Source organism: Entelurus aequoreus, linkage group LG16 (genome assembly GCF_033978785.1).
Source record: "Entelurus aequoreus isolate RoL-2023_Sb linkage group LG16, RoL_Eaeq_v1.1, whole genome shotgun sequence".
Classification (NCBI taxonomy): Eukaryota; Metazoa; Chordata; class Actinopteri; order Syngnathiformes; family Syngnathidae; genus Entelurus; species Entelurus aequoreus.
In genome coordinates, this window is record NC_084746.1 from 14,940,008 (window position 1) to 14,966,231 (window position 26,224).

Below are 26,224 nucleotides of genomic sequence, written 5' to 3' on the forward strand. Positions count from 1 at the left end.
CAATTTAGAACAGAAATACCATGGTCCGTAAACCAGGCACGGGTAGATTTTGCGCTGTGTGCAGGCGCCAAGTCCTGTTGGAACTTGAAATCTCCATCTCCATAGAGCAGGTCAGCAGCAGGAAGCATGAAGTGCTCTAAAACTTGCTGGTAGACGGCTGCGTTGACCCTGGAAAAAAGAGCTGGACTGCTGCTGAGTGGTCCAAAGTCATGTTTTCTGACGAAAGCAAATTTTGCATTTCCTTTGGAAATCGAGGTCCCAGAGTCTGGAGGAAGACAGGAGAGGCACAGGATCCACGTTGCCTGAAGTCTAGTGTAAAGTTTCCACCATCAGTGATGGTTTGGGGTGCCATGTCATCTGCTGGTGTCGGTCCACTCTGTTTCCTGAGATCCAGGGTCAACGCAGCCGGCTACCAGCAAGTTTTAGAGCACTTCATGCTTCCTGCTGCTGACCTGCTCTATGGAGATGGAGATTTCAAGTTCCAACAGGACTTGGCGCCTGCACACAGCGCAAAATCTACCCGTGCCTGGTTTACGGACCATGGTATTTCTGTTCTAAATTGGTCCGCCAACTCCCCTGACCTTAGCCCCATAGAAAATCTGTGGGGTATTGTGAAAAGGAAGATGCAGAATGCCAGACCCAAAAACGCAGAAGAGTTGAAGGCCACTATCAGAGCAACCTGGGCTCTCATAACACCTGAGCAGTGCCAGAAACTCATCGACTCCATGCCACGCCGCATTAACGCAGTAATTGAGGCAAAAGGAGCTCCAACCAAGTATTGAGTATTGTACATGCTCATATTTTTCATTTTCATACTTTTCAGTTGGCCAACATTTCTAAAAATCCCTTTTTTGTATTAGCCTTAAGTAATATTCTAATTTTGTGACACACGGAATTTTGGATTTTCATTTGTTGCCACTTCAAATCATCAAAATTAAATGAAATAAACATTTGAATGCATCAGTCTGTGTGCAATGAATAAATATAATGTAGAAGTTACACCTTTTGAATGCAATTACTGAAATAAATCAAGTTTTTCAAAATATTCTAATTTACTGGCTTTTACCTGTATATATATATATATATATATATATATATATATATATATATATATATATATATACACTACCGTTCAAAAGTTTGGGGTCACATTAAAATGTCCTTATTTTTGAAGGAAAAGCACTGTACTTTTCAATGAAGATAACTTTAAACTAGTCTTAACTTTAAAGAAATACACTCTATACATTGCTAATGTGGTAAATGACTATTCTAGCTGCAAATGTCTGGTTTTTGGTGCAATATCTACATAGGTGTATAGAGGCCCATTTCTAGAAACTATCACTCCAGTGTTCTAATGGTACAATGTGTTTGCTCATTGGCTCAGAAGGCTAATTGATGATTAGAAAACCCTTGTGCAATCATGTTCACACATCTGAAAACAGTTTAGCTCGTTACAGAAGCTACAAAACTGACCTCCCTTTGAGCAGATTGAGTTTCTGGAGCATCACATTTGTGGGGTCAATTAAACGCTCAAAATGGCCAGAAAAAGAGAACTTTCATCTGAAACTCGACAGTCTATTCTTGTTCTTAGAAATTAAGGCTATTCCACAAAATTGTTTGGGTGACCCCAAACTTTTGAACGGTAGTATATATATATATATATATATATATATATATATATATATATATATATATATATATATATATATATATATATATATATATATATATATATATATATATATATATATGTGTGTGTGTATATATACATTGTCTTTATAATCCGTTTTGTCATTTAACATCAATTAACATTGATGTTCATCAACATTTAACATTGTCACGTTATCGATGGGATTTTTAGACAATATGATTTGCCTGAGCGACTAGGAGACACAAAGAGTAACAAGCGGTAAAAAAATGGGTTGGAAAGGAAAGATTTTAAAAAAATAAAATAAAAAAAATGTATTTATTTTTTTTATTTTTTAACTTGGGACTTCCTGTGGGCCGGATTTTGGATGCTGGGGGGCCAGATCCGGCCCGTGGGCCATAGTTTGGGGACCCCTGTCATACCATATCAGTAGGTGGAAGTCTGCAGCTAATTGCTTTGTAGATGTTGGAAACACGTCGTGTGAAACGACAATGGTTTGTCGTGATCACAATATGCAGGCGACAGCAGGAGGCAGTGTGCAGGTAAAAAGGTATCTAATGCTTAAACCAAAAATAAACACAAGGTGAGTGCCCCTAAGAAAATGCATTAAAGCTTAGGAATGGCTATGTAGAACAAAACTAAAACTGAACTGGCTACAAAGTAAGCAAAAACAGAATGCTGGACGACAGCAAAAACTTAAAGCGTGTGGAGCAGAGACGGCGTCTACAAAGTACATCCGTACATGACATGACAACAATGTCCACACAAAAAAAGATAGCAACAACTTAAATATTCTTGATTGCTAAAAACAAAGCAGGTGCGGGGAATAGCGCTCAAAGGAAGAAAGGCCTACTGATATGAAATGTTTGTATTTAAACGGGGATAGCAGATCCATTCTATGTGTCATACTTGATCATTTCGCGATATTGCCATATTTTTGCTGAAAGGATTTAGTAGAGAACAACGACGATAAAGTTCGCAACTTTTGGTCGGTGATTAAAAAAAGCCTTGCCTGTACCGGAAGTAGCGTGACGTCACAGGAGGAAGGACTCCTCACATTTCCCCATTGTTTACAATGCAGCGAGAGAGATTTGGACCGAGAAAGTGACGATTACCCCATTAATTTGAGCGAGGATGAAAGATTTGTGGATGAGGAAAGTGAGAGTGAAGGACTAGAGAGGCAGTGCAGGACGTATCTTTTTTCGCTCTGACCGTAACTTAGGTACAAGGGTTCATTGGATTCCACACTTTCTCCTTTTTCTATTGTGGATCACGGATTTGTATTTTAAACCACCTCGGATACTATATCCTCTTGAAAATGAGAGTCGAGAACGCGAAATGGACATTCACAGTGACTTTTATCTCCACGACAATACATCGGCGAAGCTCTTTAGCTACTGAGCTAACATGATAGCATCGGGCTCAAATGCAGATAGAAACAAAATAAATAAACCCCTGACTGGAAGGATAGACAGAAGATCAACAATACTATTAAACCATGGACCTGTAAATACACGGTTAATAATTTCCAGCTTGGCGAAGCTTAACAATGCTGTTGCTAACGACGCCATTGAAGCTAACTTAGCTACGGGACGGCGGCAGCGGCGGGCGTTGTAGCTTTCGACGACACCCCGGCCGCCATCAGAGTCGTTAAGAAACATATATTTCCCCAAAGTTACGTACGGGACATGCACATAGCGACACGCACGTACGGGCAAGCGATCAAATGTTTGGAAGCCAAAGCTGTACTCACGGTAGCGCGTCTGCTATCCATCTCAAAGTCCTCCTGGTTGTGTTGCTGTAGACCGCCGCTAATACACCGATCGCACCTACAGCTTTCTTCTTTGCAGTCTCCATTGTTCATTAAACAAATTGCAAAATATTCACCAACACAGATGTCCGGAATACTGTGGAATTTTGGGATGAAAACAGAGCTTTTTTGTATTGGATTCAATGGGTCCGAATACTTCCGTATCAACCATTGACGTCACGCGCATACGTCATCATATCTAGACGTTTTCAACCGGAAGTGTGGCGGGAAATTTAAAATTGCACTTTATAAGTTAACCTGGCCGTATTGGCATGTGTTGCAATGTTAAGATTTCATCATTGATATATAAACTATCAGACTGCGTGGTCGGTAATAGTGGCTTTCAGTAGGCCTTTAAACTGCAACAGGAAAAGCCACCAAAATAGGAGCGCAAGACACTACACACGGGAAAACACCAAAAGACTCCAAATAAGTCAGGGCGTGATGTGACAGGTGGTGACAGTACACCTAGTTTGAGACAAGAGCTACATTGATGGATGGATGGTTGGTTATGGTTTAAAGTCCTATCCAACAATTGCGACAACGATTTTTTACTGCCAGCTTAGTTTCGTTTTTTAATGATTTCTGCTGGTGGTGTGCCTCCGCATTTTGTCAATGAAAAAAATGCGCCTTGGTTTAAAAAAGGTTGAAAAACACTAGATTAGGTAACGTTTATGACAACCTTTTTCCAAAACACAATGTAAGAGATATAACAGGATAATGCATACATTTATCGTTTGTTTTCAAAACGGTTACAAAAAAGTGGGACCCCAAAAATTGACTGTGGGACCCCATTTGTATGACTTGATGCGGTCCCTGGGATCCCATTTTGAAAATTCCTAGCGCCAACACTAATGGAGTATTGGTGCCTGCAAAACAGCAGCAGGCGGCTATGGCCTGCGGGCCGGATCTAATATTAATCAAATATCATCCCGGGGGCCATAGATCATTCATTTGGTGGCCGGATCTGGCCCGCGGGCCTTGACACATAGGTGCTAAGGAGACACAGCATGTGGTCCCTTTTCCCTTGTTTAAAAACACTTGGCCTCGGGAGCCGTTTGCATTTTTAGTGGCCCACAGCACATTGTGGAAATAAAAAGTTACAATGTTACGCCCATAATAAATATAAATGGCCATTCCAATAGTGTAAGATTGTTTTACCTTACTTTCGAACTCTTTTCCAGGTGTAGATAATGTCAAGGAAGACCCCAAGTCTGCAGGAGTTGCAACATTTGTCATCCAAGAAGAGTTTGACCGTTTTACTGGCTACTGGTGGAATCCCTCAGCTGCAGAAGGTCAGCAGTTATCAGCTCACACACAGCATCCCTCTTACAGTCGTACAGTAAAGCGTCATGAGCTAAAAATGTCTCTGCCATTAGTGTAATGGTGTTTTTGTTCCCATAGACTCGAGTGGAGGAAAAACAGTCTATCTCCTATATGAGGAAGTAGATGAGACAGAAGTAGAGATTATTCACGTTCCTTCTCCAGCACTGGAGGAGCGCAAAGCAGATGCATACAGATACCCTCGCACAGGTGCGTGACGTCATACTCGCCAAAAACATGTTCTACCATCTTTAACTTTTTGCGGTTTTGTTTTTGGTTAGGAAGCAAAAATCCACAAGCGACACTAAAATTAGCAGAGATCAAAACCGACCATCAAGGAAGAGTGAGTCATTGTCATTCTTATTCCTCTCCAATGTCACATCACTAATGTGTACGTGTGTTTATCTGCAGATTATCAGCTTGCAAGATAAAGAGTTGGTCGTCCCCTTCACCTCCTTGTTTCCAGGGACAGAATACATCGCTAGGGTAGGATGGACGAGTGACGGCAAATAGTACGTGTTCCACTTCATGAATACATTTGATGATTCTGTTACGAACTTAAAGGGGCTGTTTGCAATTCGCTCAACATTACATTTTTTAAACCAAAAACCACCACCAGCTATCTTGTTACTATCAGTGGTTTACCAGAATATACAGTACAGGCCAAAAGTTTGGACACACCTTCTATTTTCATGACTATTTACATTATAGATTGTCACTGCAGGCATCAAAAAATGAATGAACATGTGTGGAGTTATGTACTTCACAAAAAAAGGTGAAATAAGTGAAAACATGTTTATATTCTAGTTTCTTCAAAATAGCCACCCTTTGCTCTGATTACTTTTTCGCACACTCTTGGCATTCTCTCCATGAGCTTCAAGAGGTAGTCACCTGAAATGGTTTTCACTTCACAGGTGTGCTTAAAGCTCATGGAGAGAATGCCAAGAGTGTACACTTTCATTCGTAGTTTTGATGCCTTCAGTGACAATCTACAATGTAAATAGTCATGAAAATAAAGAAAACACATTGAATGAGGAGAAAGTATGTCCAAACTTTTGGCCTGTACTGTATTATCTATTTTAAATGCCTATATTTTTACAGTCACTCACTGCTGTCTCGTCCACACTCACACGCAGGGAGCGCGTGCACCCACACAAAAGCGCCAACCAACAATTTGATGTCATGTTGTTGTTAAGATAGGCCAGAGGTCTTCAATAGTGGGTCTACAGATGTACTACAGGGGGGTCATGAAATCTTTTGTGGATTAGACTCACTTGTAATATATTTGTGGACGTACTTCTCCGTAGTTCCACTGTTAGACACAGCACCGGAGCCAAGCGTGTAGGTTTTAACAAGGTTTTAATCATCAGATTGTTTTCACAAAGTTCTCTCTCAAGCAGGACGCGACTTTTCAGCCACGTCCGTATCCTCTCTCGTTCTCCTGCTCCCGGCCGCTTACTGTTAAAGACAACAGATGATTAGATTAACACGTACCACCTGTGAAATCCAATCACCTGCCAGCTGTGTCTCGCCGTCAGCACATGCCCCGCCCCTGCCCGATGGTGCTCGTCCTCAGCATCATGGCCAGCGGCGGTGACTTTTCCTCCTGCAGGCAGCGCTGACTACACCTCCCCCCACAATATTCTTACTATTCCCTTGCAATTTTCCCACAAATTTAAATGTCTTTAAATGTACATTGAAATAGATCCAACACACTAGTGTAGTTTAGAAGTGGCAATTGTGTGGTTACCGTACTCCCTGTGCCTTGGTTTAGAATAAAAACATGAATAAATCATTATATTTCTATATTCATGTCTGTGTTTAAGATATCTAGCGGGTTGGGCTCTCTGGGTGGCTGGGGCCGTCCTCTGGCTCCCGCACATACTGGGAGACAAATCTATTGTACGTACAAATACACATAAGTACTCACATACACACAATTATTCATACATACATACGCGCACACACTGGTACCTACGCTCCCACTTACATACACAAATACATACATACACACTCACGGTACATACATCCACACACACACTCACTGTACAAACATACATATACACAAACTGTACATATACAAGAACATATACATACATACACTCATGCATATAATCACGTTTCATCAAACATATATTAACCTTGTTCCCCTAGGGTAAACTGGATAACACATGGCACACTGACAAAGTTTAACCTATTCTTACTATAACAATCTATAAGGTTAATACAGTTTTGCTTCTTTCTTCCCCTCCATTTATCTGCTTTCTTTTGTATTTCAAGTTATCATTACATATATGTATTGTTGCATTTGAACAATTGTATTGTTGATAATAGAGGTAATCATTGTTATTATTCATTATCAATAGTGCTATTGCTATTGGTATTTGTATTGCTCCATTTGTAGTGTAATGTTCATTGTCATTTCTGTGTTATTAATGTTTACTATTTACTATATTTAATATTCACTAACTGCTTCTTTGCTATCACCTTTACTATCATATTTGTACACATCGTATTTGCTGATGCTGTTCTGTTGTTGTTCTTGTCTGTTTTATCCCCACAATTTTCCCCTCTGGCTTCCTTTTTTTCTTCTTTCTATCCCCTACTGCTCCGGTCTGGCCGAGCCAAACATTAATATAAATCTATTTAATAATGTCAAATACAAATAAGGCAACAAGAGAAGTACCCGACACTTTTGTAAAGTACATCTGTACAGCAGATATAGATCATCTACATCGACAATAATGGATAACTTTGGTATTGCACAATAACAAGGTACTGTTAGGACAAGTTCAATTTAAAACAATCACAGTTTTATACAGAATATATAAGTAGGCGGTCCCGCTTAATCGCCCCCTCAGTTTGGGGGTCTTTCACATGCCAAATGTTGACGACCCCTGGATATGCTATACATTCAATGATATGTGATGTTTGCTAGCCAAATCGCTGTCATTATTTAACAACACACAAAGCTAGGTTACGCACGGTCATAGCTATGTCGTTATCAATGTTCCCCCTAATGTTTCACGTGTCTTAACAAAGGCACAAACTCCCTGAGCATTCTTTAGATTACATGTAAGCAACATCAGGCGTGAACACGCCATTATCACACCTGTCTCAAAGATGACATCATTACAAGCGGTGATGGAAAATGTAATAAGCTAGGCTACAAGTTACGCTCCATTAAATGTAGTTAAGCTACAGGGGAAGCTATCCCCGGAGATTTGTTGCACGCTACACGGCAAAAGTAGCTAGCTACATCTAACAACATTTCTATCTATAGGCCCACATGTATAGTATCAATGTTCATGTAAGTGTACAAATATTACTATTAACTATCTGTCATTTAGCTGGGGACACCCTACATCTACCTCTAGGGGTCCCCACACCCCACTCTATTTAATTTGCCTTTTCTTTGGCCCACCCATATAATGTTATTCATGTTCTCTACCTACAGTAGAAAACATCATCTTGACAAAAAAACAATGACGTGTGTTTTGTTTGGGAACAGTTGGTAATGGTTATGTGCAGTAAAACTTTTCATGAAGTCACCTTAATGTGTGTTCCTACATTTGTGTTCCACCTCTTACATGAAGAGAGCACTTATGATTTTGCTTTACAGAGTCAACAACTAAAAACTAAGGTTTTGGTTTTGTCTAAACGCATACATTTGTCTAAATATGGCCAAGGACACGCATTATTGTGGGTTTCCTACACGTCATCTTCATCACTAAAGGAAAAATCTAATCTGCAGGAGATAATTCCTTTGACATTTTCAAGTATGTTTCTATTCTTTTTTTGAGTGGTCAGCTTGAAGCGTCCCTCTGTCTCCGATTCCCTCGTTGTGCCTGTCTGTATTGATTTTACTTGATGACCCGCCTTATCTTGCCTCTGATTGGCCAGTCTGTAATGTTTGGCCCTAACCTTAGCCAATTGTGACTCATCATACAAACACCAACCAATCATCATAAATGTTCTCCGTATGTATGGATGTTCTCATTCATCCAGCTCCATATTTCTTTGGGGTCTGGATTCACAGTCCATTTTCTCTCTTTGTAGCTTTGATGTCAACTTCCTCAAAAAAGCTAATCTACAGGCATCTCTACTCGTTCAAAAAGTAGTGAATCAACCGCCAAGCTACTAGGAAATGTAGTTAAGCTACGTAGCTTCGCTACATGTAGCTTGTTACTGCCCATCACTGGTTAAATAGCTTATAAAGATAATTAAATTACAGCAGTCTTTTCCATTAGATTATTTTCTTATAGAAGTGATTTGGCCCGCTGACAATGAAAATAACCAAACATCTTGTTTTTCATGAACTGTATTTCGTATGTCTGAGTGGGGGTTCTGCTCCGTAAGACTTTAAGACATGTACCCCTTAAAGAGATCACATTTAGTTCGCCTTAAAATATTCACATTTTGCTCAATGAGGTGAAAAAAATTAACATTCATTATAAATGTCAGTAAAGTAAGCACAAATCTGATTGGAGAGTGTGGGTGTACTGTGCCCAGTGTTGGGTTAGTTACTGAAAACCAGTAACTAGTTACAGTTACTAGTTACTTTATTTCAAAAGTAACTCAGTTACACCAAAAAGTAATGCGTTACTGTGAAAAGTAACTATTCAGTTACTTATTTTTTTCTTTTTCTTTTTTTTAAAAGTCCCTTTAATGCCCTTTTAGCCTTCATTTCAGTACTGTTATTGCACTGGAGAATAATACAATCTGTCGATCAACTTGACATGCATTTGCATCACTGAACTCTGCTAAGCAATGTGGTCTACATACAACACACAAAGACAAAGATATGTTTCAAAGGGCCAATTTATTTCAGGCCAGAACAAATTGACAAAACTATTTTAAATAGCTGCAACATAACATACATAAGTAACAAACAGCATAATAACAGCATAGCTGTAAACCAAGGAAGTCACACACTACATACCAAAGCCTAACCAGGCGTTTTTTTCTCAAGGAATTCTGAAACAAAATCATGTCTGAAGCCCAGAACACTCTACGCATTTCCCCAGTTTTAGTTTAGAGAAAAGGAAAGATTGGCCTGGCCCACTAGGATCCCTGTTTATGTTTGTGAACCTTATAGTCTATACATTTAGATTGATGTGATAATCAAACACTCTAGAAGTCTAGAATGAAAGAGTATATAAGAGAATTGACATAGAGTGTGTACCTTCCGTGCTGAATGATGAGCAGAGGCAGAGTTAATCCTTAAGTGGTGGTGGTGGAGAGGAAGTGGCATCGGAGTCTATGTCTCTCTTTACTAGCTTCGTCGAAGCATTTTGCTTTTGTAGCTGTTTCAGCAGATTTGAATTGCTGTTTTGGGGAGTAGATAGGATCTTTGATCCAAGACACAACTTACATTTAACTAAAATGTTATTTTCTTTGTGCTCGACAAAAGAAAAGAAGTGAGAATATCTCCATATTCGACAAACTCGACGCAGCTCCGCCATGATCAGACACGCCCCCCCTCCCCTCCCCTCCCCACACCCACCCCCAGACACACAGAGCGCGCGTCTCTCTTCTCCGGCTTGTGACACAGGAAGAAAAAAGAACGTCAAATAACGCAGTAACGCATCATGTAGTAACGGTAACTGAGTTACTGAATATAAAAAATAAGGCGTTAGGTTACTAGTTACCGCCGAAACTTGTAACACGTTAGTCCCAACACTGACTGTGCCCAATGGTTTTGTAAGAGTTAGCAGTATTTAACTCTACTGTAACCTGCAAAACACACAACACGCTGTTAATGACATTGTTTGGCAGTGTGTGCAGCAAATTGTGGTATAATGACCTGGCAGTTACAGTTTATGTGTGGTGTTGGAGTTGTCTGACTGAACGCATCAGTGCCTGAACCGATTGTGTGCGTCTTGGCGCAAGTGAGAGAGAAAAAGAGTGGCTGTAGTTAATACGACAGATAGACCCTCGAGGCAACTTCCTAACGGTTGTAAACAGCCCCTTTAATTAGAACAAATTAGAAAAACATGTTTTTTTGCATTGTAAATGAGTTATAACTTTGTCTGCTCCACTCTCCCAGTGGCTGGGCAGTGCTGCTGGACCGCAGTCAGAGGAAACTGCAGCTCGTGCTGCTACCTCCAGCGCTCTTCATCCCGGTCACCGACGACCAAGCTCAAAGGCAGGCCAGTCTGGAAGGAGTCCCCAGTAACACACAACCATATCTCATCTATGAAGAAAACACAGACGTCTGGATTAATGTAGGTCCTTTCACATTGTGCACTTGCGTCTGTTGCCATTTGTATTTCATACAATTGTACATAAAATACACAACCGTAAGAGCAGATCATGCACATAAACTGTTTAAAACATGATCTCTCTTTGCCTGCCCGATTGTACAGTGGAACCTTGATTTCTGAACTTAATTAGTTCTTGAACATGGCTTGTAAACCAAAAAGCTCATATAGTGATATATATGTGTATTAGGGTTGTACAGTATACCGGTATTAGTATAGTACCGCGATACTAATGAATCATATTCGGTACTATACCGCCTCACGTCACGTCGTGTCTTTGCTGGTTTTACGAGTAGACGAGCATGTTCGACAACGCACGATCACGGAGTACTTACAAGCAGACACAGTGTGTAGACAGAAAAGGGAGAATGGACGCATTTTGGCTTAAAAAGTAAAGATAAAGGTGAAGTTATAACACTGAAACGCCCTCAGGAAAAGGTGCTTTAAGACATGGCTAGCTACTTAGCGGCTAAAGTCCAGCCGCAGTCTGCAGAGTTTTAGCTACTTCTAAATCACTAATCCTTGTCTCCATGGCGACAAATAAAGTTTTTTTTCCTACACGTATCCCTGCAGGACAAGGAATACCCAAACATGCTTCACTACACACCGTAGCTCACCGGCGTCACCGCTAATGACGCTGTTCCTGAATGTAAACAAATGCCATGGGTGGATCTACACCTAACATCCACTGTAATGATAGTGTATCTAGTCGATACTACTATGATTACATCGATAATGTTTAGCATCACAAAATCTTTCGATTTAAAAAACATTCATATAATGTTTATAAACTCAGTAAATATGTCCCTGGACAAATGAGGACTTTGAATATGACCATTGTATGATCCTGTAACTACTTGGTATCGGATTGATACCCAAATTTGTGGTATCATCCAAAACTAATGTAAACAGAAGAATAAGTGATTATTACATTATAACAGAATTGTAGATAGAACATGTTAAAAGAGAAAATAAGCAGATATTAACAGTAAATGAACAAGTAGAATAATAATTCATTTTTTACCACTTGTCCTTAATAATTTTGACAAAATAATATAATTATAAATGACACAATATGTTCCTGCATATGTCAGCAGACTAATTAGGAGTCTTTGTTTGTTTACTTACTACTAAAAGACAAGTTGTCTTGTATGTTCTTTATTTTATTTAAGGACATACTTGCAATAATAAACATGTTTAATGTACAGTAAGATTTTTTGTTAAAATAAAGCCAATAATGCAAATTTTGTCCTTTATTTAGAAAAGTATCAAAGTAGCGAAAAGTATCAAAATACATTTTGGTACCGGTACCAAAATATTGGTATCAGGACAACACTACTGTGTGTGTGTGTATATATATATATATTGTGGTGCCTGATTCTCACCAAGACACAGGATTGGGTTTGCAGCAAGCCGAAAAGGGCATTTATTGTACAAGTCTTTTTAGGAAGGGCGGAGTGTGGAAGTTGCAAACTTAAAGTGTCTATTAATAAACATAAATATCTCCCATCTGGGGCTCTCAGTCCTTCACACAGCACACTTCTTTAAAGGTCAAAGGTCATTGCCTATAAATCAATCAATCAATCGTTTAGTTATATAGCCCTAAATCACAAAAGTCTCAAAGGACAATAGAAACACAACATAAGTAAAACATATCACTAATAATGTCCTTAGTGGTGAAATAGTGGATGTCTCACTTACCGCCTGATGCACCTGCCTTGACACAGAGGAGAGCCAGACTTGAATGAGGCAGAGTAAAGAAAGATTTGTAGCTGGGCCCCACCTGGCCGCACAGCTGGTGGCACTTCAGGCTGATTGAGCAGGTACAGGGGAATGTACCGCCCCTCGATGATGCGGCCAAGGCTGGGGCGTTGTCTTCCGTGTTCCACTCTGCCTCCATTCCCTGGCTCCTCCCCTGTGAGGTGCCTACCTGTCAGGCGGTGCTTGAGTGAGACTCCACAATATATATATATATATATATGGAGGGACAAGTCACTACCTCATCACAGGGCCAACACAGATAGACAAACAACATTCACACACTAGGGACCATTTAGTGTTACCAATCAACCTATCCCCAGGTGCATGTCTTTGGAGGTGGGAGGAAGCCGGAGTACCCGGAGGGAACCCACGTGTATATGTATATATATGTGTATATATATATGTATGTATATATATGTGTGTATATATCTATATATGTATGTATATATATGTGTGTATATATCTATATATGTATGTATATATATGTGTGTATATATCTACATGTATATGTATGTATATATATGTGTGTATATATATCTACATATATATATATATATAAATATATATATATATATATATATATATATATATATATATATATATATATATATATATATATATATATATATATATATATATATATATATATATATATATATACAGTATATATGTACAAACCCCGTTTCCATATGAGTTGGGAAATTGTGTTAGATGTAAATATAAATAGAATACAATGATTTGCAAATCATTTTCAACCCATATTCAGTTGAATATGCTACAAAGACAACATATTTGATGTTCAAACTGATAAAAATAATTTTAAAATTGCAAATAATCATTAACTTTAGAATTTGATGCCAGCAACACGTGACAAAGAAGTTGGGAAAGGTGGCAATAAATACTGATAAAGTTGAGGAATGCTCATCAAACACTTATTTGGAACATCCCACAGGTGAACAGGCAAATTGGGAACAGGTGGGTGCCATGATTGGGTATAAAAGTAGATTCCATGAAATGCTCAGTCATTCACAAACAAGGATGGGGCGAGGGTCACCACTTTGTCAACAAATGCGCGAGCAAATTGTTGAACAGTTAAAGAAAAACCTTTCTCAACCAGCTATTGCAAGGAATTTAGGGATTTCACCATCTACGCTCCGTAATATCATCAAAGGGTTCAGAGAATCTGGAGAAATCACTGCACGTAAGCAGCTAAGCCCGTGACCTTCGATCCCTCAGGCTATACTGCATCAACAAGCGACATCAGTGTGTAAAGGATATCACCACATGGGCTCAGGAACACTTCAGAAACCCACTGTCAGTAAGTACAGTTGGTCGCTACATCTGTAAGTGCAAGTTAAAACTCTCCTATGCAAGGCGAAAACCGTTTATCAACAACACCCAGAAACGCCTTCGGCTTCGCTGGGCCTGAGCTCATCTAAGATGGACTGACACAAAGTGGAAAAGTGTTCTGTGGTCTGACGAGTCCACATTTCAAATTGTTTTTGGAAACTGTGGACGTTGTGTCCTCCGGACCAAAGAGGAAAAGAACCATCCGGATTGTTATAGGCGCAAAGTTGAAAAGCCAGCATCTGTGATGGTATGGGAGTGTATTAGTGCCCAAGACATGGGTAACTTACACATCTGTGAAGGCACCATTAATGCTGAAAGGTACATACAGGTTTTGGAGCAACATATGTTGCCATCCAAGCAACGTTACCATGGACGCCCCTGTTTATTTCAGCAAGACAATGCCAAGCCACGTGTTACATCAACGTGGCTTCATAGTAAAAGAGTGCGGGTACTAGACTGGCCTGCCTGTAGTCCAGACCTGCCTTCCATTGAAAATGTGTGGCGCATTATGAAGCCTAAAATACCACAACGGAGACCCCCGGACTGTTGAACAACTTAAGCTGTACATCAAGCAAGAATGGGAAAGAATTCCACCTGAGAAGCTTCAAAAATGTGTCTCCTCAGTTCCCAAACATTTACTGAGTGTTGTTAAAAGGAAAGGCCATGTAACACAGTGGTGAACATGCCCTTTCTCAACTACTTTGGCACGTGTTGCAGCCATGAAATTCTAAGTTAATTATTATTTGCCAAAAAATAAATAAAGTTTATGAGTTTGAACATCAAATATCTTGTCTTTGTAGTGCATTCAATTGAATATGGGTTGAAAAGAATTTGCAAATCATTGTATTCCGTTTATATTCACATCTAACACAATTTCCCAACTCATATGGAAACGGGGTTTGTATATATGTATGTATGTATATATATATATATATATATATATATATATATATATATATATATATATATATATATATATATATATATATATATATATATGTATATATGTATATATATATATATATATATATATATATATATATATATATATATATATATATACATGCGCTCCAGCGACCCCGAAAGGAATTAGCGGTAGAAAATGGATGGATGGATATATACACATGTATATGTATATATATACATATATATACATGTATTTGTATATATATACGTATATATGTATATATATATACGTATAAATGTGTATATATATACACATATATATGTATGTACATATATATATATGCGTGTGTGTGTGTTTGTGCGTGCGTGTATATATATGTGTGTGTATATATATATATTAAACACACACACAAAAGTCTAGTTAATGTGTTCCAAAGTGTTAACCACCATGTTGCTACAATAAAAAACAAAAAAGGAAAATAATTTTACCTTGTGTCTGTGAATATTTGTGGCACACTCTCGAAACTTTCGGAGTAATAAACGAGGAGTGGCTTCACGTGTGACGCGATCCTTAATGGGCTTTCGCTGTAATAAAGGTCCGCTGTGGCATCTTTTTCGGTCTCATCATAATTAAAAACTAGCTGCGGAACAAAGCTCCTTTCACTGATAAAATCCTCGAACTGAAGGTGCCGCAAGCTGGAGGCTAACTCGCTAAAACACTCGCTCAAAGCTGTTGTCCAGCAACCAGAAGCGATACAGTGAGAAGAGAGTTTTGACCCATTTAAAGCGTTGAAAGGTATGACAATTGTGGAAAAAAACACAAGAAAATTGCCGCTCGCCGTTGACGCTCTTCGAAATGTGTACAGGAAGTGATGTCATCAAAATAGCAGCCCCTGATAGCTTCGAGATGCATGTAATTGATGAATGAAGCGTCATACGCCGAGACAGGGTTCACACACAGAGACATATTTGGCGTGATGTAAAGGTCCGTAAACTGAAAAGGTCGAAAATAGAGGCGTTTATAAATTGGGGTTCCACTGTAATTGTTTGGGTTTCACAAATGAACACTACGTGCTTCTCTCTGCAGGTCCATGATATATTCTATCCATTCATTCAAACGACAGAAGATGAGTTTAGTTTCATTTGGATAAATGAGTCCAAGACAGGTTTCAGTCATCTGTATAAAATCACCTCCCTGTTACAACCCAGCTGTTACCAATGGGCAGACGATTACCAGCACATAGACGGTAAGGAGGGGCCGTACATTCTTTCACAAGTTTTGGAGTATTAGGAATGCCAAGGAAAATGTTGATACTTTTGTCTTTTTCCACTACCAGGACAATTTAAGTGTGCAATCAAGGAGGAGATTGCATTAACCAACGGAGAATGGGAAGTGCTTGCAAGACATGGTTCAAAGGTTAGACTCAAAAACACTGCTGTATTCTTATTGTCCTTCGAATTCTGGATATACTCAACACGACCTCATTGTTCCCCTTGTTAGATCTGGGTGAATGAGGTTACAAAGTTGGTGTATTTCCAAGGCACCAGAGACACTCCGCTGGAGCATCACCTCTATGTAGTCAGCTATGAGTCACCTGGAGATGTGGTCAGATTAACTAAGGCTGGCTTCTCTCATAGCTGCTGTGTTAGTCAAGTAAGGCAGTCATGATTTATTTTCGCCCAATTTTTAAGAGAACGCGTCACACAGCCTTACTGATTTAGCTAAATCTTCCTCTGCTTTCTGTCCCCTCTCACTCTGCAGAACTTTGACTTTTTTGTCAGCCACTACAGCAACGTGAGCACGCCTCCTTGTGTGCATGTCTACAAACTCCCCAGCTTGGAAGGTGAAGCACTTCACACAGCGCCAGAGTTCTGGGCCAGCATGATGGAGTCTCCAGGTACATATCATCCTTTGTCACCTCGTTCCAGAATCGATTGCTGCTGTGAATGACAACGTCTCCTTCGGTGTAGTGAGTGTAGCCAGGGTGTTTTCTGGCTCAAATTGAAGCAGACGTGGTACACTCCTGACCATGCGGCAGAATTTTCACGCAAAAATGTTTTAGTTTTTTTCAATTTACAGTAATATGCTGTAAAGAACACCATACATGTATTGTCATTTTTATTAATTTGATGGGTAGTTTGCTGTAAAATAAAAAATCAAGCAGATATTTAAGTTAGGGATGTCCGATAATATCGGACTGCCGATATCGGCCGATAAATGCTTTAAAATGTAATATCGGAAATTATCGGTATCGGTTTCAAAATTATCGGTATTGGTTTCAAAAATTAAAATGTACCGTATGACTTTTTAAAACGCCGCTGTGTACACGGACGTAGGGAGAAGTACAGAGCGCCAATAAACCTTAAAGGCACTGCCTTTGCGTGCCGGCGCAATCATATATTATCTACGGCTTTTCACACACACAAGTGAATGCAATGCATACTTGGTCAACAGCCATACAGGTCACACTGAGGGTGGCCGTATTAACAACTTTAACACTGTTACAAATATGCGCCACACTGTGAACCCACACCAAACAAGAATGACAAACACATTTCGGGAGAACATCCGCACCGTAACACAACATAAACACAACAGAACAAATACCCAGAATCCCTCGCAGCATTAACTCTTCCGAGACGCTACAATATACACCTGCCGCTACCCCCAACCCCGCCCACCTCAACCTCCTCATGCTCTCTCAGGAAGAGCATGTCCCAAATTCCAAGCTGCTGTTTTGAGGCATGTTAAAAAAAATAATGCTCTTTGTGACTTCAATAATAAATATGGCAGTGCCATGGTGGCATTTTTTTCCATAACTTGAGTTAATTTATTATGAAAAACCTTGTTACATTGTTTAATGCATCCAGCGGGGCATCACAACAAAATTAGGATTTATAATGTGTTAATTCCACGACTGTATATATCGGTATCGGTTGATATCGGAATCGGTATATAAGAGTTGGACAATATCGGATATCGGCAAAAAGGTCATTATCAGACATCTCTAATTTAAGTATTTATTTTTATTTAGACAAAAATGTGTGGAAAGTATTATAATATACTGTAATATTTGTTGCAATAATGCATACTATTAAAGTTTAAAAGGCCTGCAACTTCAAGCAGCACATATATTTTTTGTGTCAAAATGAAAAAAATCCATTACATTTAGGTAAATAATATTAAGTACTTTATTGACACATATCATCTCCAGGTGTTTGCGGGCCCCTGGGCTTTGAGTTTGACACCTGTGGCCTAAGCGCTTGCATAAGAGAATGATGGGCTCATAGCTTGTGTGGTGGGGCCACTTTTGCTTGAGACACTCATAGAGCAGCCTTCAGCATGAATGATTACATTTTAACTGCCTGTTACGTTCATTTCCCTGCCCTGCTTCACCTGGACTCTTGACTTTCCTCCTCGTGAGATCGCTTTTTAAAGTAGTGGCTGATTTTGCCTGCCATATCTGCAATGCTAAAAAAAACATAAACGTTACTCTGACACGGAGGAAACTTTTTTTTAAATAAACACGACATGCTTGTAATGCTTTCTAGGGGTAACTCCTTTTAGTTGACCTTGTACCAGTCAATCTGTACCGTCATGAAACGCTACCTGATCCTATGCAAACTTCTCATAAATTCTTCAATCAATCGATCTATTATAATTAGTCAGAAAAGGTTGAAAACGAAGCTAACACTACCAGCTGTGCTCACTTACCAGAGACAAAATGTTCACAGCACAGTCTGGAGTGTTCTGTAGGAGTCCAGTGATTCCTCCGTATCATGCTCCGTATGGCAGAAATCCACTTGGTACGGCGGTCAACGTTATGCACCAAGTAGCGGGAAAAAACACCATTTGACCTGTTTCTTCTTCGGTAGTTGATTCAGGTAATTCTGGTGCACTGCTGTTGATATAGCGCCTCTATAGTGGTGCAACGCTGCAACTGTGGTTAAAATACGTAGCTGCCGCAATCGCTCAATCAATCGCTCAATCAACACAGCCGGAGCTTTACGCTGTGTTGAGCGATATCAATTGCTCTGGCTGGGGGCGGCCGCCACGCAATTTTGAACACAGGACAAATCCCTGATAGCAAGAAGTGACGTTTTTCTTGGTGTTGGGCAAGCTTTTACAGCCTGTTGTCTGAGAGTTTCTTGAAGCGCAGTCTGGCCAAGTGTGAAGGCTGCCTCCCAATCTGCGACGTTAATTTCAGAAACAATCAATAGAACCCAAGTCTGCGGGACAAAGTGTTGTTCTGAGCTTGATTAGATCAAGGACAGCTATTTTCGGCCTCACAAGTGTCCTCCACACAATCCTGACCGTCTCGAGATCTTGAGCGCTTTACGTCAAAGTTGATTGTCTAACAAAAGGGAAAACAACATCTTCCACATCAAGGAATGCATTTGTAAAATGCACACAAATTATTTGCTATAAATGCATTATTTTGAGACCAAATTAAAGGCCTACTGAAATGAGATTTTCTTATGTAAACGGGGATAGCAGATCCATTCTATGTCATACTTGATCATTTCGCGATATTGCCATATTTTTGCTGAAAGGATTTAGTAGAGAACATCGACGATAAAGTTCGCAACTTTTGGTCGCTGATAAAAAAAAGCCTTGCCTGTACCGGAAGTAGCGTGACGTCACAGGTTGTGGAGCTCCTCACATCTGCACATTGTTTACAATCATGGCCACAAGCAGCGAAAGCGATTCGGACAGAGAAAGCGACGATTTCCCCATTAATTTGAGCGAGGATGAAAGATTCGTGGATGAGGAAAGTGAGAGTGAAGGACTAGAGGGCAGTGGAAGCGATTCAGATAGGGAAGATGCTGTGAGAGGCGGGTGGGACCTGATATTCAGCTGGGAATTACTAAAACAGTAAATAAACACAAGACATATATATACTCTATTAGCCACAACACAACCAGGCTTATATTTAATATGCCACAAATTGATCCCACATAACAAACACCTCCCCCCTCCCGTCCATATAACCCGCCAATACAAATCAAACACCCGCACAACACACTCAATCCCACAGCCCAAAGTACCGTTCACCTCCGCAAAGTTCATACAGCACATATATTTCCCCAAAGTTACGTACGTGACATGCACATAGCGGCACGCACGTACGGGCAAGCGATCAAATGTTTGGAAGCCGCAGCTGCGTACTCACGGTAGCACGTATCCAACTCAAAGTCCTCCTGGTAAGAGTCTCTGTTGTCCCATCTCCACAAGCATGCGTATCCAACTCAAAGTCCTCCTGTTAAGAGTCTATGTTGTCCCAGTTCTCCACAGGCCAATGGTAAAGCTTGACTGTCATTGTTCGGGAATGTAAACAATGAAACACCGGCTACGACGTAGCCGCTACGTGTTTTTGTTGCTGCAGCCGGCCGCTAATACACCGCTTCCCACCTACAGCTTTCTTCTTTGCTATCTCCATTGTTCATTAAACAAATTGCAAAAGATTCACCAACACAGATGTCCAGAATACTGTGGAATTTTGCGATGAAAACAGACGACTTAGTAGCTGGCCACAATGCTGTCCCAAAATGTCCGCTACAATCCGTGACGTCACGCGCAAACGTCATCATACCGAGACGTTTTCAGCAGGATATTTCGCGGGAAATTTAAAATTGCACTTTACTAATCTAACCCGGCCGTATTGGCATGTGTTGCAATGTTAAGATTTCATCATTGATATATAAACTATCAGACTGCGTGGTCGGTAGTAGTGGCTTTCAGTAGGCCTTTAAGCAATAATGTAATCATAATATATGATAATGATAATGCTAGTCCATCCATCCATTTTCTACCGCTTATTCCCTTCGGGGTTGCGGGGGGCGCTGGAGCCTATCTCAGCTACAATCGGGCGGAAGGCGGTGTACACCCTGGACAAGTCGCTACCTCATCGCAGGGCCAACACAGATAGACAGACAACATTCACACTCACATTCACACACTAGGCACCATTTAGTGTTGCCAAACAACCTATCCCCAGGTGCATGTCTTTGGAGGTGGGAGGAAGTCGGAGTACCCGGAGGGAACCCACGCAGTCACGGGGAGAACATGCAAACTCCACACAGAAAGATCCCGAGCGCAGGATCGAACCCAGGACCTTCGTATTGTGAGGCAGACGCACAAACCCCTGTTCCACCGTGCTGTGATAATGCTAGTGTTCCTTTCAAACCCAATAAACTTACCGTATTTTTTGCACTACAAGGCGCACCTAAAAACCTCCAATTTTGTCAAAAGCTGACAGTGCGCCTTATGATCCGGTGCGCCTTATATATGGACCAATATTGAGCCTCCAACAGGTAAAAGTTTGTATCAATCAATCAATCGCAACTACGGTAAGCAGCCGCCCACTTCATTTTCCCCCCTAGAAGAAGAAGAAGCGTGCGGTGCATGCTGGGATATATGACTGCGCGAGGCGTGCCGTTTCATTTCCATTTGTTTGTTTATGTAAAGACCCCAAAATGGCTCCTATTAAGAGACACGCTTACGACGCAGAGTTTAAACTTAAGACGATCAGTCACGCAGTAGAACACGGGAATAGAGCAGCAGCGACACTGACTCCATTAATGACGACTTCGACGAGACGGAGCCGGGCATGTTGGATGCCGTATTCGCCCAACTGTTAAATTCGGACACTGAAGAAGAAGAATTCGAGGGATTCGTGGATGAGGAATAACTTCATAAAGTGAGCTTTACATGTTTATTTTGTGTGTTGTGTTGTGTGACATTAACGTTTGAGCAACGTTGAGTTATTGATATATTGTTATTGCTCTGCACTATTTGGAGTGTTACTATATTGTGATTGCACTAAGGTTTGATTTACCGTAACAGTATCACTGTTTCTTACCTGTTTATTGAATCAGGGAAAAGTTTCCCTCCACTATGTGATATAAATGTTGCACTACATGTTACACCTTGCTGTTGTTAAAAGATAAACAAAACACCACGTCACTGACTTTACCTCGAGAAAATAATGAAACAGCTGTTTATTCATTTTGGGAGTGAACAGAGTTGTCAGAACGCTGGTTTGTAATCTATTAATAAAGTTTGACTGACCTATCTGACTGTTTTGTTGACATTCTATCTAATGGATGCATAACGTAACCCCAGCCTCTACTGTAGCGTCTATTCTATGCGCCTTATAATGCGGTGCGCCTTATAATGCGGAAAATACGGTAGTTTTTTACTAATATAATTAAAGATCAAGAACTTTTAATTATCCTAAATAAGTAAACAAATAAAATGTCCCCCTTAATCTCGGTTGGCAAAAATTGCACTTTAGTAAATATTGAACATTTTCTAGTGCAGTTTTTCCCCCAGTTGTAAAAACCGGGGTCAGATGTTGTTTTTGTGTTCGTCGGTGTTGATGGTCTCATTTTGCTCATTCGCTGGAAGCCAAAAATATTCCCACACCGGACATTTGGCTTTGTAATTTCCTCCCAAGGCCATGTCCACACAAACACAGATACTTGATAAACGCATACCTATCTCTGCGTTTAGGCCTCTTGTCCGCACGCAAACACATTCTTTTGTCCTTAAAAACACAGACTTTTGCAAATGCCGGCCAAAGTGTAGAGTTCCAGAACTCTCCGCTCAGCGTATGCGTGTACACGGCACAAACGGAGACTTGTGCTCCTCTGATGACACTGACTTGCTGGCTTTAAACACACTGTAAGAGGAATTACTGTATGTTTGAACGTAAACATGCTGCTATTTTCACTCAACATTAATAAAAAAGACACATCAAAATGGGCTTTGCGACACTCCCATCGGCTGTTTTGGATACGATTGGTGTCAAATCTCCAGCTGATGGGACAACTTTGACAAGCAAGACTTTTTGCTCCGTGTCATAAGAAAGATACAACATTATCTCATGTTTTTTTTCCTTATTTAACGACAGACCATGAAGTCAACTTACGTGTGTTGCTTCCTTTTCTGTAGATGGAGCCGGACGCGACCGTGCACGTGCATAACAAGCGATCGAGCGAGCAAATAAAAAACACATGATGTAGCTTCCTCCTTGTTAGTGTGTACTGATGTTAAAGACAATATATACACAAATACTCTATTACTGTATCGATGATTAAATGTTTTATAATTCCACAAGATTTTTGCAGCGGCACACACAGGTCTGTGCGCTTTATATAGTCACTTAAAGGCCTACTGAAATGAAATGTTTTTATTTAAACGGTGCTAGCAGATCCATTCTGTGTCATACTTGATCATTTTGCGATACTGCCATATTTTTGCTGAAAGGATTTAGTAGAGAACATCGACGATAAAGTTCACAACTTTTGGTTGCTGATAAAAAAGCCTTGCCTGTACCGGAAGTAGCGTGACGTCAAAGGTTGAAAGTCTCCTCACATTTGCACATTGTTTACACCAGCAGCGAGAGCGATTCGGACCGAGAAAGCGACGATTAACCCATTAATTTGAGCCAGTATGAAAGATTCGTGGATGAGGAACGTGAGAGTGAAGGACTAGAGTGCAGTGCAGGATGTATCTTTTTTCGCTCTGACCGTAACTTAGGTAAAAGGGCTCATTGGATTCCACACTTTCTCCTTTTTCTATTGTGGATCACGGATTTGTATTTTAAACCACCTCGAATACTATATCCTCTTGAAAATGAGAGTCGAGAACGCGAAATGGACATTCACAGTGACTTTTATCTCCACGACAATACATTGGCGAAGCACTTTAGCTACGAAGCTAACGTGATAGCATCGTGCTTAAATGCAGATAGAAACGAAATAAATAAACCCCAGACTGGAAGGATAGACAGCAGATCAACAATACTACTATCAGGAGACACCGAACCAAACACTGGACCTGTAACTACACGGTTAATGCTGTGCCGCCTGTCGAAGCCTAGCAATGCTGTTGCTAACGACGCCATTGAAGCTAACTTAGCTACGGGACCTCGTCAGAGCTATGATAAAAACATTATCTCTCCACCTACGCCAGCCCTCATCTGCTCATCAACACCCGTGCTCACCTGCGTTCCAGCGATCGACGGTGCGACGAAGGACTTAACCCATCATCGATGCGGTCGGCGGCTAGCGTCGGATAGCGCGTCTGCTATCCTCAAAGTCCTCCTGGTTGTGTTGCTGCAGCCAGCCGCTAATACACCGATCCTGATTCACCAACACAGATGTCCAGAATACTGTGGAATTTTGCAATGAAAACAGAGCTGTTTGTATTGAGATACAATTTGTCCGAATACTTCCGTTTCAACCATTGACGTCACGCGCATACGTCATCATACATAGACGTTTTCAACCGGAAGCTTCGATGGAAATTTAAAATTGCACTTTATAAATTAACCCTGCCGTATTGGCATGTGTTGCAATGTTAAGATTTCATCATTGATATATAAACTATCAGACTGCGTGGTCGGTAGTAGTGGCTTTCAGTAGGCCTTTAAATGCTAAGTTAATGATTATTTGCAAAAAAAAAAAGTGTGTCTCAGTTGGAACATTAAATATCTTGTCTCTGCAGTCTATTCAATTGAATATAAGTCGAAAAGGATTTGCAAATCTTTGTATTCTGTTTTTATTTACAAATTACACAATGAGCCACCTTCACTGGTTTTGGGTTTTGTACAAAAATGGAAGCAAGACACGTACGTTGACTTTATGATTTGTTGTTAAATAAGGATTAAAAACATGAGATAATGTTGCACCTTTCTTATGACACGGAGCAAAAAGTCTTGCTTGTCGAAGTTGTCCCATCAGCTGGAGATTTGACACCAATCATGTCCAAAACAGCTGACTGTCATTAGTGCCGACGGGAGTGTCACAAAGCCCATTTTGATGTGTCTTTTTAATCAAAGAGCAGCATGATTACGTTCAAACATACAGTAAATCCTCTTAAAGTGTGTTTAAAGCCAGCAGGGCAGTGTTGATCTTTGGAAATGACAGCGCACCACCGTGACGTCAACAAGTCTCTGTTTGTGCCGTGTACACACATACGCTAAACGGAGAGTTTTGGAACTACACTTTGGCCAGCGTTTGCAAAAGTCTGCCTTTTTAAAGACAAAAGTATGTGTCTGCGTGTGGACAAGAGGCTTAAACGCAGGGATAAGTATGCGTTAATTAAAAGCCTACTGAAATGAAATGTTTTAATTTAAACGGGGATAGCAGATCCATTCTATGTGTCATACTTTATCATTTCGCGATATTGCTATATTTTTGCTGAAAGGATTTAGTAGAGAACATCGACGATGAAGTTCGCAACTTTTGGTCGCTGATAAAAAAAGCCTTGCCTGTACCGGAAGTAGCGTGACGTCACAGGTTGAAAGGCTCCTCACATTTCCCCATTGTTTACACCAGCAGCGAGAGCGATTTGGACCGAGAAAGCGACGATTACCCCATTAATTTGAGCGAGGATGAAAGATTCGTGGATGAGGAACGTGAGAGTGAAGGACTAGAGTGCAGTGCAGGACGTATCTTTCTTCGCTCTGACCGTAACTTAGGTAAAAGGGCTCATTGGATTCCACACTTTCTCCTTTTTCTATTGTGGATCACGGATTCGTATTTTAAACCACCTCGGATACTATATCCTCTTGAAAATGAGAGTCGAGAACGCGAAATGGACATTCACAGTGACTTTTATCTCCACGACAATACATCGGTGAAGCACTTTAGCTACGGAGCTAACGTGATAGCATCGTGCTTAAATGCAGATAGAAACAAAAGAAATAAGCCCCTGACTGGAAAGATAGACAGAAGATCAACAATACTACTATCAGGAGACACCGAACCAAACACTGGACCTGTTACTACACGGTTAATGCTGTGCCGCCTGTCGAAGCCTAGCAATGCTGTTGCTAACGACGCCATTGAAGCTAACTTAGCTACGGGACCTCGTCAGAGCTATGATAAAAACATTAGCTATCCACCTACGCCAGCCCTCATCTGCTCATCAACACCCGTGCTCACCTGCGTTCCAGCGATCGACGGCGCGACGAAGGACTTCACCCGATCATCGATGCGGTCGGCGGCTAGCGTCGGATAGCACGTCTGCTATCCAACCTCCTGGTTGTGTTGCTGCAGCCAGCCGCTAATACACCGATCCCACCTACAGCTTTCTTCTTTGCAGTCTCCATTGTTCATTAAACAAATTGCAAAATATTCACCAACACAGAT

At 40.5% G+C, this 26,224-nt stretch overlaps 1 protein-coding gene across 3 annotated transcripts in view; it reads left to right on the top strand.

Annotated features, from left to right (window-relative positions):
• The window catches only part of LOC133630636 (dipeptidyl peptidase 9-like), a 76,145-nt gene that overhangs the window by 35,130 nt on the left and 14,791 nt on the right, over positions 1-26,224 (top strand). For all 3 annotated transcript variants that reach the window (XM_062022240.1, XM_062022237.1, XM_062022238.1), the window contains 9 exons: positions 4,643-4,753; positions 4,863-4,991; positions 5,063-5,124; positions 5,193-5,293; positions 10,831-11,008; positions 16,149-16,308; positions 16,399-16,478; positions 16,563-16,715; positions 16,824-16,959. In XM_062022240.1, coding sequence (XP_061878224.1) covers positions 4,643-4,753; positions 4,863-4,991; positions 5,063-5,124; positions 5,193-5,293; positions 10,831-11,008; positions 16,149-16,308; positions 16,399-16,478; positions 16,563-16,715; positions 16,824-16,959 — 1,110 coding nt within the window. The remainder of the gene's footprint in view (positions 1-4,642; positions 4,754-4,862; positions 4,992-5,062; positions 5,125-5,192; positions 5,294-10,830; positions 11,009-16,148; positions 16,309-16,398; positions 16,479-16,562; positions 16,716-16,823; positions 16,960-26,224) is intronic.